Below are 13966 nucleotides of genomic sequence, written 5' to 3' on the forward strand. Positions count from 1 at the left end.
TTTCAGATGGAGAGCATTAAGGTCACCCCTGACCCTCCTTTGCTCCAGGATAAACACCACCAGCTCCTGAGCCGCTCCTTGCTTGTGCTCCAGACCCCTCACCAGCTATGCCGCCCTTCTCTGGACTCGCTCCAGCACCCCAGAGTCCTTGCTGCATTGAGGGGCCCAGCACCGCACACAGGGTTCGAGGCGCGGCCTGTCGGGCGCCGAGCACAGGGGGCTGGGGCCATTGTATCCGCAAACAGCCTGAGCGGGGTCACTGTCCGGGGTTGTGAGCGCTGTTGCTGTGCGCAGGGGCGGCGGGGCGGGCGCAGCGCGGTGGGCGGAGCGGGGAAGCCTCACGGGCAGGGCGGAGCGGGGCCGCGTCGTACAGCCCCGCCGGGCCGGGAGGCGATCGCCATGGAAACCCCGGCCCCGCCCCTGCCCCTGCCCCCCCGGGTGGCGCCGGGATCGCGGCCGGAGCTGCCGGGTCCCTCCTCCCCGGGCAGCGCCAGGTAGAGCGCGGGGCGGGGGCCGCGCCGGGCCGGGCGGGAGGAGCCGCGGGAGGCGGCCGGCGGGGCGCAGGCCGGGCTGGTTCCGCCGCCCTGCTGCAGCCCGGCCCGGATCCCACCCCGCGCCGGTGCCCCCGGCCGTGCGCTCTCGGACCCCCGGCAGCGCCCCCCGGGAGCGAAGCGGAACCGGGCTCTCCTCAGCCGGCCAGGGCGGGGCTTGTTCGTCGTCCGCGATCCCGGCGGAGAGGCCCTTACGTGGTGCCATGGCCGAGGGGGCCGCGGCGGCCCCGGCGTGCTTCAGCGAGGATGATTTTTACTGCCCGGTGTGCCAGGAGGTGTTCAAAACGCCCGTGAGGACCGCCAACTGCCAGCACGTGTGGGTATCCCGGCCCCCCGCCCCTTCCCAAGCCTTTCCTCGCCTCCTCCGGCTCTCCGCCTTGTGCTCCTCGCCCCCGCTCCCGGACCCTCGGCCTGGAGCCGCTGGGGATGCGAGCCCAGTGCTGCCCCAGCCTCCCCTCGCCTCTTTCTTTTGTAGCCGACGAGGACTGGTCATTTAGGAGAGGCCTCCCCCACCTCCCCGGGTGTCTGGTCGGCGGTGGGGGAGTTTTGCTGTGCTGTCTGAGCTAACTCGCGGTTTTTAACTTCATGGTTTTCCCCGTTCCGTTTCGAACAAGGACGGTAGTGTGAGTTGTTCGCTCTTTTCAGTTCATCTATTCAGCATTTTTTTTTTTTCCAGAGGGTCATTTGATTACAACGTGCTACTTTGTAGAAAAGCAAAATAGCTTTGGCAGCTGGTGTGTAAGGAAAGAGCTGTAAAAGCTGGTGAGCTGAGGTCTCTGGAAACGCGTGCTGAATGAAGCTTTGCAGTGGTTTTGGCTCTGCTTAAGGACAATAAACAGGAGTTACTCTGATAAGATTGTCCAAAATCACGTGCTTGCTGCACCATTTAATACCTCATTAGTGATCAATCTGGTGTACAGCTCGGTAATACTCGTCAATAAACAAGAAGAGTTTTACCTAGAGTGCATTGCCAAGCTCCCAGATTTCCATGTACTTCATCGTAAGCACTATTGTTTAATATTTCTTTTAAATATTAAACTATTACTCTGATACTTCTCTTTTTTTTCCCCTAACAATCATCCAGCTCTCTTCAAGGACAAAGTTTCTAACTGTGTATATTTTTCTAACTCTGTGGTAACTTTTCAATTTAGGTTTTGCAGGAAGTGCTTCTTGACAGCTATAAGAGAAAGTGGAACACATTGTCCTCTCTGCCGGGGGAGCGTGACTAAAAAAGAAAGAACGTATCCCAAAAGGGCTCTAGATGTTGAAAACAGTATGAAGAAAGCTTCTGGGGGCTGTAGATGCTGTGAGAAGCAGGTAGAGTAAAACTTTAAAAAAAGTTGAATAAATTTTTCATGTTTTTGTCCAGACACGCCTTACTGTGTGTCATTCTTGTTTTGGAGTTGAAGAGCCTTAAAGCAGTACTAGGCATGCAGTGCTTGCCAACTGTACCTAACAGGTGTAAACTGAAAGAGCATCTTGAATTGTAAATAAAGACATTTTAAGTGGAGTGCCAGTTTTTCCCTAAAAAGATGAAGAAAAATGGATATAGCTATGAAACTGGCAAAAGGAAAGTTAAGGAGCTGAACATGAAAATTGCAGATATATGAAAAACCTCAGAAACTCTCAGTATGGAAATTCAACTGCTTTGAGCTGCCATAAAATTTAATTTGAAACCAAAAAAATGTGAGTTGATTAGTTGCAGTGCCCACATGATCAATCATATGTAATTTCCTTCTTCCCCATCAGTCCTTTTACATTCCTTCAATTTCCTTTCTAAAGGGATCATTATTTTTGGAACTCTGGGTGATATCTTGACCCTCACTGAAACCAAGAGTAATGTCTCTTTTGATATAAACAGATGCAGGATTTCGGGCACACTATTCATTTATAACAAAATGCATCAAGTCCAGGTAGTCTTTATGTGGGTTTCATTGCACTTGGGACTTCTGCCAATGTCAAGATCAGCACTAATGGAATCCTCAGCTGCTTGCATTGTTCCACAATTCATTTGGATGAAAAGTGGGAGAAAGAAACTGATAGCAAGTTGGTAAATTGGAAGGAAGAACCAAACAGATTAACTTCAATGAAACTTAGGCACAGGCATGTGAGATCCAATCTTTTTCAGCCTTCTAGACCTGTGAGCACCTTCTGACAGTGTTATTGGACCTGAAATTCAGATTTAGGGCATGTCCAACACAGCTGTCTTCTTAAAAATCTAAGCAACTCATTCTCTTAATTTGAATCAAAGGTCAATAGGCAGCCTTAAGTTGGTGATCATTCACTTCCCCTGCTAGTGAGTAAAGGAACACACCTAATGCAAAAAGAAAATGTTCCTCTGCATGAGGTAACAGCGGGCCAGAGAAGACTGAAGGAGCAGTGGTTCTTATCCCATCCTCACAGCCAGTCTGTGTTATAGCTCATCACCTATTGACCCTGGATCTGGGAGGTGTAGTTCCAGTGACTTTGTTTCACTTAAATGGTGTTTACTTGCATTTTTCACCCCTGAGAGAGCTTTCGGATGTTCAGCAGTTTGAGTGGCAATGTTCTCCAGGAGAGAGGAATTGATGTCCTGTTGGTGAAGAAAGTGGTTTCTGCTGCAGATGAGGTCTAAATAATTCCTGTATGCATTGCTTTCTGGTGGCAGAATTCTCTCTTCCTTCTGTGTATCCCCGATTGTTTCATATGGTTTTAGTAATTTGGCATTTTATTTTCAGGTTAGATTTTCATGGATGAGACAGCATTATAAAACGTGTAAGAAGTATCAGGATGAATATGGTGTTCCTTCAATTATTCCAAACTTACAGATTTCCCAAGATGCAACAGGGAACAGGTAATCAGGGTGTTCTGTGTGTAACTGTAACAGTGCATCTTCTTTCCCCATCCCCTCAACCCATGGAAAGTATTTTTTTCCAGGGCATTCCTTCTTTTTGCATTAATTATTATCCATATTTTGTGCTTCAAAATATGGGTTTTTCCAGGTCTTTTTCTCTACTCTTAGCAGACAGAAGAAAACCTTTCTACATGATGGCTTTGAAATGTCTTCTAGAGACTCTCCTAAAAAGTATTTAATATTTGTAGCTTGCTTTCCTTGCCTTGACAGCATTTGAGCAGCTTACTTTGTAATGTATTTCATAATATTTACCTCTGGAGAAGCTCCTGTCTATTTTTATCCCCCCTCCCCTTTCCTAAGTTTGTTTTAGTGGGTATCCTGTTTCAAAACATTACTGTGTGAGCTTTTGCTTTCTGATTGAATCTATTTTTAACAGATCTCTTATGAAATATATAAAGAAGTCCAGTATGTTACCCACCATAAAATCAAATGACACTTGCTATTTGTTTTCAGGCAGTAAAGCTAACCTTTTTTCATATATTCTCACTGATGATAGGGCTTGGGGATTTTTGGTTATTTTTGAAAAGCTTTTTATATGTTCATTTCACAGAGCTTTATTATATATATATATATCCCTTTTTTGCCATTGATTTTCTATTTTTAGCAGTCTGAACTTCCCTATGTTTAGTTGAAAACACAGTCTATTGAAAGTTGAAGCTGTTACTGGAATTAGCTGCAGCAATGTTTCACCAAAGTGACTGCATATTCTGATATCATTATTTAAGCAGTCTGCCACAGTAGAATACCTGTGATTATAATATTACAGAAGTATTAAAAAATTTACCAATACCATATTTGTGACTAAATATTAATGTTCTTAGCATGTCTGTGCAGTTTCTTCTGGCTTAGCTAGAGGTGCATATACAGTTAAATTTCCTTTCTCAAGTGTTCTTGGGCTTTACTCTTCCTTTGGGGAAAAAAGTTTTTGTGCTCAGCATGAGAAAACTTACCTTGCTGTAGTTGAAAGTTGCAAATTATTTGTGTGAATACATGGCAGTTAAAGGCCTATTTACACGTTCCTAAGCAAAAGAACTTAAACTGTCTTATATTCACATAGTTCTTAATGCTTTTTGAGCTACTTGGCTGTCACCTGCATTGCCAGTCTTGTTGACTAGATGTTTGTTTTATTATATACCATTTTCCTGTAAAGTTGTGTAGTATGCCACCAAGCATCACCATGGCAATTAAATTGCCATGATCCCAGTTGATTGGAAATTAGCAAATGTAGTGCCCATCTACAAGGAGGATGATCCAGGGAACTACAGACCTGTCAGACTGACCTTGGTGTGTTGAGGAAGGTCAAGGAGAGATAATCCTGAGTGCCATCATGTGGTATGTGCAGGACTACCCAGGAATCAGGCCCAGCCAACATGGGTTTGCAGAAGTCAGGTCCTGGTTGACCAACCTGATCTCCTTCTATGACAAAGTGACCCACTTAGTAGATGAGGGAGTGACTGTGGATGCTGTCTATCTAGACTTGCGGAAAACATTTGATGCTGTCCCACTGTATTCTTCTGGAGAAGATGGCACCCTATAGCTTGGACAGGTGTGCTCTTCACTGGGTGAAAAAACTGTCTGGATGGCCAGGCCCAGAGAGAGGTGGTGAATGCAGTTACATCCAGTTGGCCCCTGGTTTCCAGTGGTTTTCCCCAAGGGTCAGTTTGGGGCTCCTGTTTAACACCTTAATTGATTATTTGGATGAGGGGATTGAGTGCTCCCTCAGTGAGTTTGTAGATGACTGCAACTTGGGTGGGAGTGTTGATGTGCTGGAGGGCAGGGAGGCTCTGCAGAGGGATCTGGACAGGCTGAATCAGTGGGCTGAGGCCAGTGGTGTGAGGTTCAACAAGGCCAGGTGCTGGGTCCACACTCTGGTCACAACAACCCCAGGCAGCACCACAGGCTGGGGGAAGAGTGGCTGAAAAGTGACCCAGTGGAAAAGGACCTGGGGGTGCTGGTTGACAGAGGTTGAGCCATGATCCCGCAGTGTGCCCAGGTGGCTGAGAAGACCAGTGGCATCCTGGCCTGCATCAAGAATAGTGTGGGTAGCAGGACTGGGTCAGTGATGGTCCCCCTTTGCTCAGCACCAGTCAGGCCACACCTTGAATCCTGTGTTCAGTTCTGGGCCCCTGAATCCAGGAAGGACATTTAGGTGCTGGAACAAGTTCAGAGAAGGGCAGTGGAGCTGGTGAAGGATCTGGAGCACAACTCCTCTGGTGAGCGGCTGAGGGAGCTGGGATTGTTTATCCTGGAGAAAAGGAGGCTCAGGGAAGACCTCGTTGCTGCAGTTACCTGAGAGGAGGTTGTAGTGAGGTGAGGGTCAGTTCCTTCTGCCATGTCTTGAAGTGAAAGAATGAGGTGAAATGGCCTTAAGTTGCACCAGGGGAGGTTGAGGTTAGATAGCAGAAACTTTTTTTGCTGAGAGCATGGTCAGGTATTGAAATAAATTACCCAGGATGGTGGTGGAGTCACTGTCTCTGGAGGTGTTCAGGAGGTGTCTGGATGTGGCACTTGGGGATATGATTTAGGGGTGATTATGGTGGTGCTGGGTTAACATTTGGACAGATGATCTTGAAGGTTTCTTTTAGTGATTCTGTAAATATTGAGACATACCTTGAGCCAAAGGAAAAGTTGTGAGGTTTAGGATATATGCCATTGTATGTTGCCTTGAAATTCATGGGACTTAATGCATATTCCCCCAACTTTGTTACTGTTAAACTTTTTAAATGTTGATAGTCCAGTAAAATAATCTCAAGTTTTGTTGTTTTTTTCCCTCCGTTTAAAGTAGCAGGAGTGATGCAATATCTGATACTGGTGAGATGGCTAATAATCAAATACTTCAAGGAGAATCAAGGTAGGTTGCTTACTTGTTTACAGTTGTTATTAAAATAGATTCTGATAGTCACAGTGCAAACTTCTGCTAATGCTAAAACCAAAAAATCCACACAAAAACACCAGGAACTGTATTTATAGGATCCTGTAGTTTCTTGTACACTTGTATCTATTTGTTATAATTTGGGTATTTTAATACTTTCCTGAAGGATTTGCACTAAAAGATGTTGCAAGAAAGCAAAACTGGGGTGTAGCTGCAGTGGGAACTAAAGAAGCCCAAGTCACAGAAGAGTGCATTTAGGCATACCAATTGTAAATGTACCTCAAAATTGTAATTTGGTAGTAGCACTGGGACTCGCTTTAGATCTGCTGATATGTCACTGGAGTTGTGGGGGGTTTTTGTCAAAGCAAGGGAAAACAATGGTAGCTTCATTTGTATGCTTTCTTAATACTACTTCTGAAACTCTTTTCTGTTTAAAACCGTTGCATTTCTGTTTACAGTGGACACCCAACCTTCAAATGCCCCCTATGTCAGGAAGCCAATTTTACCAGACAGCGCTTGCTGGATCACTGTAATAATAGACATCTTTATCAGATCGTTCCTGTGGTAAGTACAGTTGCTTATGTATGTTTCTTAAGCTACTTTCATTGTAATTATGTGGACAATTTTAAATGTGCAGTTGCTACTCTGTATCTATAACAATCACTGTGGTTTGAGAAAGACAGACGATGTACTTCATGCAGTGCATTTAAATTGGGGAGTGACTTTGATGTGGAAACGTTTCATGTCCAGCCTGCTGGTTCTAAGGCATTTCTGACTTAGCTGTCTCATTTATCTTGATGTGAAACAGGCTCAGTTTTTGAGCTTGATGCTTAACTCTTCTTTATTGAGTAGTTCAGGTCTGTTTCTATAGAATCTCATTTGTAACGTAACTACTGTTTCATGTGAAACTGGCAGTTACTTGAAAAGTAATCCAAGGTAACCAAAGGGTCTGGAAGAGAAAAAACTAAACAGTTTTCTATGATTTTCATCTGTATAGGGTGTGTTATTTTTTCCTCTGGCTTACTTGATCATCTCAATTGTATGAAGAATCTCCCAAACAATAAATAGGATGCAGTAGTCACTTTTTCTAAATTACGTCAAACAGATATGATAATCTTCTACTCCTAAGAGAAACACTTTAGAAATATTTGAAATGTCGTTTTTGAATGTTACGTAATTGAGGAAAAGCACACTTAGCAGTATGATTTGATTGTAATTCCTTACTGTATTTTGGTAATGGATGAGTAATAGACTAGTTATTCCTGTAGAACGTGTCTTTAATGCATTCCGTATTGCCATTAACTTTTTTTTTTCATTCTGTCTCTTCCCTTCTCCCTCCACCTTCAGATCTGTCCTATCTGTGTATCTCTTCCTTGGGCAGATACTAACCAGGTTACTAGAAATCTTGTTAGCCATCTAAATCTAAGACATCGGTTTGACTACGGAGAATTTGTGGTAAGCTTTCTCTTCTTTGATGTGTGGAGCAATAAATGGTAATTTTTTCTAAAAATCAAAATGCCGAATAAAAATTTTGTACCTTACATATGCTCTGGACATGCTGTGTTCCTGTTCTGTATGGAACTCAGAAGCAGACCTGTCTGTTCTTAAACTTCATTATCAACATGAAGTTCTGCTGGGAATAGGTGTTGTCAATAGTTAAACTGCTCTGAGCTGAGTCTTTGGCACAGTGTTCTTAATCTGAACTATTTATTGCTTTTACTCTGTTATTAGAACAGTTTATTACCACTGTTTCTGCAGGAGATAAAATAGATGCTACTCTGTTTTATGGACATTATTGACCTTTTAACGCAGAAACTGTGAAATTACAATCTCAGGACTCAATGTGCAGCTTGACTAGCTGGTATTGCTGCTACAGTTGCTTTTCCTGTGTTTTGTGAGAGAGTGAAAGAGTTGTGTCAATCAGTGTTTGCCTCTTTTCAGGCTCTCTTTGAGTAAATGGTCTTGAAGTAGATGCAGAACTACACACACTGATGTAGTCAGTGGCTGATTCATGAGTCAAGCCAAACATTTGGGTTCTGCATGTGGGATCAGAGAGCTGGAGAGTTTGTGGCTTTTTCTGTAGAGTTTGATAGGCTTTGGGGTGTGCAACAGGTATAGTATTTGAGACACAGGCAGCCTCACTGCATCAGGATGGCAAAGATGATATATTTTGTCCTTTGAGTTGAGTGAGCTGTGATAAAGGCCTGAAAAGCTAGGGTTTGATACAGGGGATTGTGGTCTTCACCATAACTGCATGTTTGATGTCCTGAAACTGGTGATAGGAATTCTGATTTGGGCAGACTGACAGAATTGCGCATAAAAGATCCATTATTCATTACTCAATACTCATATTAAGAACCTGGAGGATATTTCTGCAAAAAGTAGCAGACTTTTTGCTTTCTGTGTTTACTTTTACATTTTAAGCAGCGTATTTCAAGAATCTATGGATTACTGTTTTCTGAGGCTCCCATATTGGTTTTATTAATGGAGGATGTTATGGCTGGTTGGAAGCCCTGTTAAAAGAATTGCATGACACAGTCAGCTTTCCTGAGCTGGCTATTCCGTAATGTAATTGAACCAGGGAGAGAAGATGGACCCTTCTGCTTAATGAGCCTTGTCCCACTCAACTGATCCTTCTCCTGTCTCATGTGTCTCTTGGTACTTGGTTCAATAAAAGATTCTGTGCAATATAAACAATCATCTAGTAGCATCAAGAGTCTTTGTCTAGGTGCCATTTCCTATGTAAAAACATAGCAGATGAGTGATTAAACTAATGACTATGCTATATCTTGAGTATTTGTCTATTTTGATGATGTTTTCATTTTGTTTAGAATCTTCAGCTTGATGAAGAAGCCCAATACCAAAATGCAGTTCAAGAATCCTGTCATGTGAACTTTTGAAGTAGAGCCCCCTTCACCTTCATACTGATTATATGAGAGAAAAATTACTTTATTCTGTTGGCTTTCCGAAGGGTATGTTAATAAAAATGTTCAGTACCGACTTTTTGGGCTAAGCTTCTTTTCACACTCGTAAGGACTACTGATAATTGATTTTTCTGAAACTCAGGCTTGACATCTGACTGAGTTCTGCCCCTGTGGAATTAGGGACATCTTTGGAATTTCTCACTCTTGTCTTGATTTTTCTCTAACTTTTACTACTCTGTTAATTACATGTTCATATGATTAATATAGGATGTTTAAATTCACCAAAACTTTGAAAGTATCTTTAGAAAGACATGCAATGATGCTCTGTTGCACTGTTCGGTTTCTTCAAGTTCATCTGTCTTCTAAAGTATCTTATGAAATGATAATTTATTTTCTTTTCCCTCTTTCTGCCAAGGACAGGCATTTGTCCTGCCAAGAACTAATTTTATTTTGATGTTGTGATTTGTTTTTTACTATTGCTATGTGACTGAAAATAACAGCTTAAAATATTAAAATATTTCTCTTCTATAGATCAACAATGCAGAGCAGGGCTTTTTTTACCTTTCATTGAGAAAGAATGATGCCATTGCCTAGGAATTACTAAATCTATTTTTTCCTCTTTGGGAATAACTAAAATAACATGCTTGCTTACTAATGTGATGAGTGAGGAGTATTCTCTGTACTCCCAGCTCCTAAGGAAGATTACATATTTTCTGAGCAGTCCAAGATGACATGCAAAAGGTATACTTTTGGCCTATGCCTGTGACCAGATTTTGCTAGGGCTTTTTAAGAACATCTGGTTTTGCATTTGGAGTTGAAATTTTGGTCTGTCCTGTCTTTCATGGAAGGCTGTGTAGCTAAATAACTAAACTGGCTTCACACCTACAAAACATCTTTTATTTTCATAAAGCTGTTTAAAATTTGTACGTCTCCTGCATCCAAAGGCTTCAAAAAACAGTTAAGAAGAAAAAAACTTACTCTAAAATAGTTACCGACATATTTTAAAGAATTCCTGTTCTAGATTTTCATCTTCCCAGCAAGAACATCATTAAAATTAGAGAAAATAGTAATAATGCAATTTTGAATTTAAATGGAAAATCTGTTTGTAAAAACTTCAGGATCTTTTATATAATATTGAAAGGGAGAAGGGAAAAGAAGGCTGCACAGCATACATTTTTGGGTTTTAAGTAGTGTTCTGAACATACACCTGTTAGAACTGACTGCATTCTGTGTTTCCATTACCCATTGTCAAGCTATTGTTATTGAGCATTACGTATGTGGTGGAGAACATCCCCAGTACTTTTCTTAGTCTAGGTGGTGATTTATGTGTTGTAATATCAGTTGTGCAGCCAAAGTACAGTCTGCTTCTTGTGCCCTGCCTCCCTGCTCCTCTCTAAACAGAGGTTTTTATTATTCTTTAAATCCTGAGATAGTCCATATTCCAAAACTGGTAAGGTTGAAATGCCTCATTTTACAATATAATGTGTTTCAGAACTTAAAGTGATAATTTATTGAGTGTTGGAACTAATTCACCGTACATTTAAACATGACTTTACTATCTTAATTTTTTTATGAGTGTAAAATATTACTGAAGGTATTGCTGGCTAAAATTCAGAGAAAGTTGTCTATTTCAGAAATAACTGTCTATTTCAAAATCTTATCTGAAGCTTATACCCTTTTTATAACAACTTTTTTTGCATTTTGTTACCGTCTCACTACAGTATTTTGACAGCAGACCACACTTGGAACTTTTATTCCAATTTCCCTATTTGGCCCCATACACGTCTGTGTATTCTCACTTGTCTGTCAGCTCTAGTGCTTGTGCAACCACATACTGATTCGGAGTGGTTCACTGAGCCAACAGAAAAAAATTTAGATTTTTACTTCTGCTCTGTAAAGCCAACTATGAAACAGTGCCCTTACACAGAAAAGAACGTCAAGGTACCTGATGCTGAAGTTTTACCTTTTTCAAATAAAAACATATACTATGGTGATTTATTACTGCATACATTTCCTAAGGAGTTTACCAGTTACATATTAGTTTAGTTAACTTTTTTAGATTCAATGAAATGTTTAAATGATCTGGCAATAAATGCCTACAGCCAATACAGATTCTGAATGCCTCATGGACACTGGAACTAGTTATTTCTATTACTTGAATATATCCTGGGAATTGCAAGTGAAATGACATCTGTTTTAAAACTCTGGGAAACAATTTTTTCTATAGCAATAATTAGTTGTCACTTGATGCATAGTTACTGAGCATTTTAGTCATGTTTAAATGTTGAGAGACTTGAATGCACATTTTAAAGCAACAAATGTGTATTAATGCAATACAAAAAGACCTTTCAAAATGTTTATCTTTATTTGAAATCTGTATTGGCAGGTGCTGCCTTGCTTAAGATTTTGTACTTTTAATATTAAGAGATTACATCCAATACATTCACTAGGTAAGTGTTTAATGAAAATGAAACGATTTGAATATGTTGCTGCTGGTCATGATCTTTCTCACTGAAACTCAACATGAGCAAAAAGCTGTGTATTTGTGATGGGTTTTTTAAGTTGCCCAGAACATTAAATCTGTACTAGAAGATTGCTTCTTAACAATGTTTTCATGTTTACATTGCATTATGTATGGTTTCAATATGTTATGTTTGAATTGTACCTTCTGGGTTTTTTCCTATTAAAGTATTTTATTTTCTATTTGTCTTTTTGTTGCATAATAAAGATGATCAGTTCCCTTGGTGCTACTTCTTCCTTTTCAGATGCTTTCTCAAACCTAAATATGTGATCAGTTGTATGTATGTGAGTTATTGAAATGGTGTGTGTGCTGCTGGAATGATGAGATGTGACTGGTGATGCATCTGTGACCTTATATCACATCTTGAGTACTTCCAGCTAGCAGAAAAGACTAGATTGGCCCAAATCTACTTTGTGCATATTTTCTTACTTCCATGTTTGTTTGTTGTTGTCCCATGTAATGTTAATAGAGAAATAAGATCCTAAAAGGAGATGGACAGAGGTATGTAACACTTGGGGTCATTAACAAACCTTGTTATTTAAAGGTATGTTTTCTGACAAGATGTAATGCTTTTCTGAAGAAAGAATTGCCAGAAATTTGGGCTGGTTGTAAGTTTTAACCAGCAAGGTGGCAGCTTGATGATTTATCCTTCTGCCCTTTGTTCTTGCACTTAAAAGTCTTAAATTATTTCTTGTGCTTCTGCATTCTAAGGACATACAGATGTAATACAGTAATAAAATTGACTTAATGTGTTACTTTAAATGACAGAGATGTAACAAAATTATGTAAATTTCCTTTTTGTTAATTTAGTCTTTCCCCATAGAATCTAATTTTCTGATCCCTAAGTAAACCACTCTATCTTCTGAATCTCTTTATTAGCCCTTTGTTAGATATTTCATTTGATTTGATTTTATTACAGCAACTCGTATTTCATTACTTAGAGAGAATGCTTGTGATGTGTTTAATTCTCATTGGCAGTACCTTGGTTATAGGATACTTGAGCTCTGTAAAACTGCTCTTTGTTCTCCAGTCTTAAGCCAGGGCCTTGTTCCCAGGGAGAGAGGGGGCTTTTTGTGCACCCAGGTCATCTTACGGCAGGTAGTCAGGACTAAAATGCTTTCTGTGTTTGGGAAGCGTTCCTGGGTCCCTCCTTTTTAGATTTGACTTTTGAGTCTGGTGAGATTTGAGCAAATGTGATGACTCTGCTATGAAAGAGTGAATAGAGTTGTTTAATGCAGAAACAGACGCACCAATTCATGAACACTGTTAGGGGATGGGACAGTGTTTACTACATGTGGTAAAGTGGCACATTTGTGAAATGGCTCCAGAACCTGGCATCCAAGGTTGCCTTGCTGCAAGACAGAAGAGCTACAAGATTACCTGACAAAGGTATCTTCAGGTTTTTTTAGAATTGGAGAAACAAGCAATGAAAGGGCACAAAAGCGACATAGAAATGCTCTAGAATCAGATTTCTTTTGTTTCCTGTTGTGGCTGTATTTGAAAACACATAAGAGGCAAAATTCAGGCCATCTGCAATGAGAAGGCATTTCAATAATGTTAAAACTTCTACTTCCTAGGGAATTGCCAGACTTACTAGGGTCAAAGCATGGGCTTTTTATTGTCTCATTAGTGGAGCAGGTCTGTACTATTTCTTGTATTTCTCAAACTCTAGGTCTGCTTTGGGAAGGACCAGTTTTCACCTCTTAATTTCCCAGCTCAAACCAGCCTTATTTATCTGTAACATTTTTGTGGCCATGATCAGGAAAGAGCTAAGAAAGTGAATTTTACATTTATTACCTCACCATGGCTCACTTAAAAAAAAATTGAGGGCAAGGAGGTAGGAAGGAGGAGTCATCACTGCCAGATACATTCTGTGGAATAGCATTTAATTCTATTTCAAATATGTGCCTTCAAGTACTCTGTATACATTTGGAGTCATTCCTCAGCTCTGTGAAGCTGTAGGTTATTTCCCAGGGCTTAAAGACAGAATGCTGTTTTTATGAACTTGCTTAATCTGTATGAGGATGTATAGTCATTGAGAAAAGTACTTTACATTCTTTCTCCACTGTTGTGTTTCTGTCACTCATTTTTTCATCGAATGGCTTGGGTTAGAATGAACCTTAAAAATAATCTCATTCCAACCACCTGCCAAGGGCAGGGACACCTTCCACCAGACCAGGCTGCTCAAAGCCTCATCCAGCCTGG

At 41.0% G+C, this 13966-nt stretch overlaps 1 protein-coding gene across 2 annotated transcripts; it reads left to right on the plus strand.

Annotated features, from left to right (window-relative positions):
• Positions 1–536: 536 nt before the first annotated feature.
• On the plus strand, positions 537–11985 carry RNF138 (ring finger protein 138). 2 transcript variants are annotated; one of them, XM_033070309.2, is made up of 7 exons: positions 537–867; positions 1703–1868; positions 3269–3384; positions 6227–6295; positions 6775–6880; positions 7664–7771; positions 9148–11985. In XM_033070309.2, exons 1-7 carry the CDS (start codon positions 755–757, stop codon positions 9214–9216), a joined length of 747 nt encoding a protein of 248 aa, XP_032926200.1. In that variant the 5' UTR covers positions 537–754; the 3' UTR covers positions 9217–11985. The 2 variants fall into 2 exon arrangements, with proteins under 2 accessions (XP_032926200.1, XP_032926208.1); XM_033070317.2 differs by having other exon boundaries at positions 601–867; positions 6230–6295.
• Positions 11986–13966: the final 1981 nt, after the last annotated feature.

The sequence above is a fragment of the Catharus ustulatus genome, chromosome 1, assembly GCF_009819885.2.
Source record: "Catharus ustulatus isolate bCatUst1 chromosome 1, bCatUst1.pri.v2, whole genome shotgun sequence".
In the NCBI taxonomy this organism is placed as follows: Eukaryota; Metazoa; Chordata; class Aves; order Passeriformes; family Turdidae; genus Catharus; species Catharus ustulatus.

What these genes read in the sequence shown, in the direction of transcription:
- RNF138 (XM_033070309.2), top strand. Translation starts at nt 755, where the DNA reads ATGGCCGAGGGGGCCGCGGCGGCCCCGGCGTGCTTCAGCGAGGATGAT. An exon ending in ATACTTCAAGGAGAATCAAG is followed by an intron (nt 6,296 to 6,774) that starts GTAGGTTGCTTA and finishes TTCTGTTTACAG; the next exon opens with TGGACACCCAACCTTCAAAT. An exon ending in TTGACTACGGAGAATTTGTG is followed by an intron (nt 7,772 to 9,147) that starts GTAAGCTTTCTC and finishes CATTTTGTTTAG; the next exon opens with AATCTTCAGCTTGATGAAGA.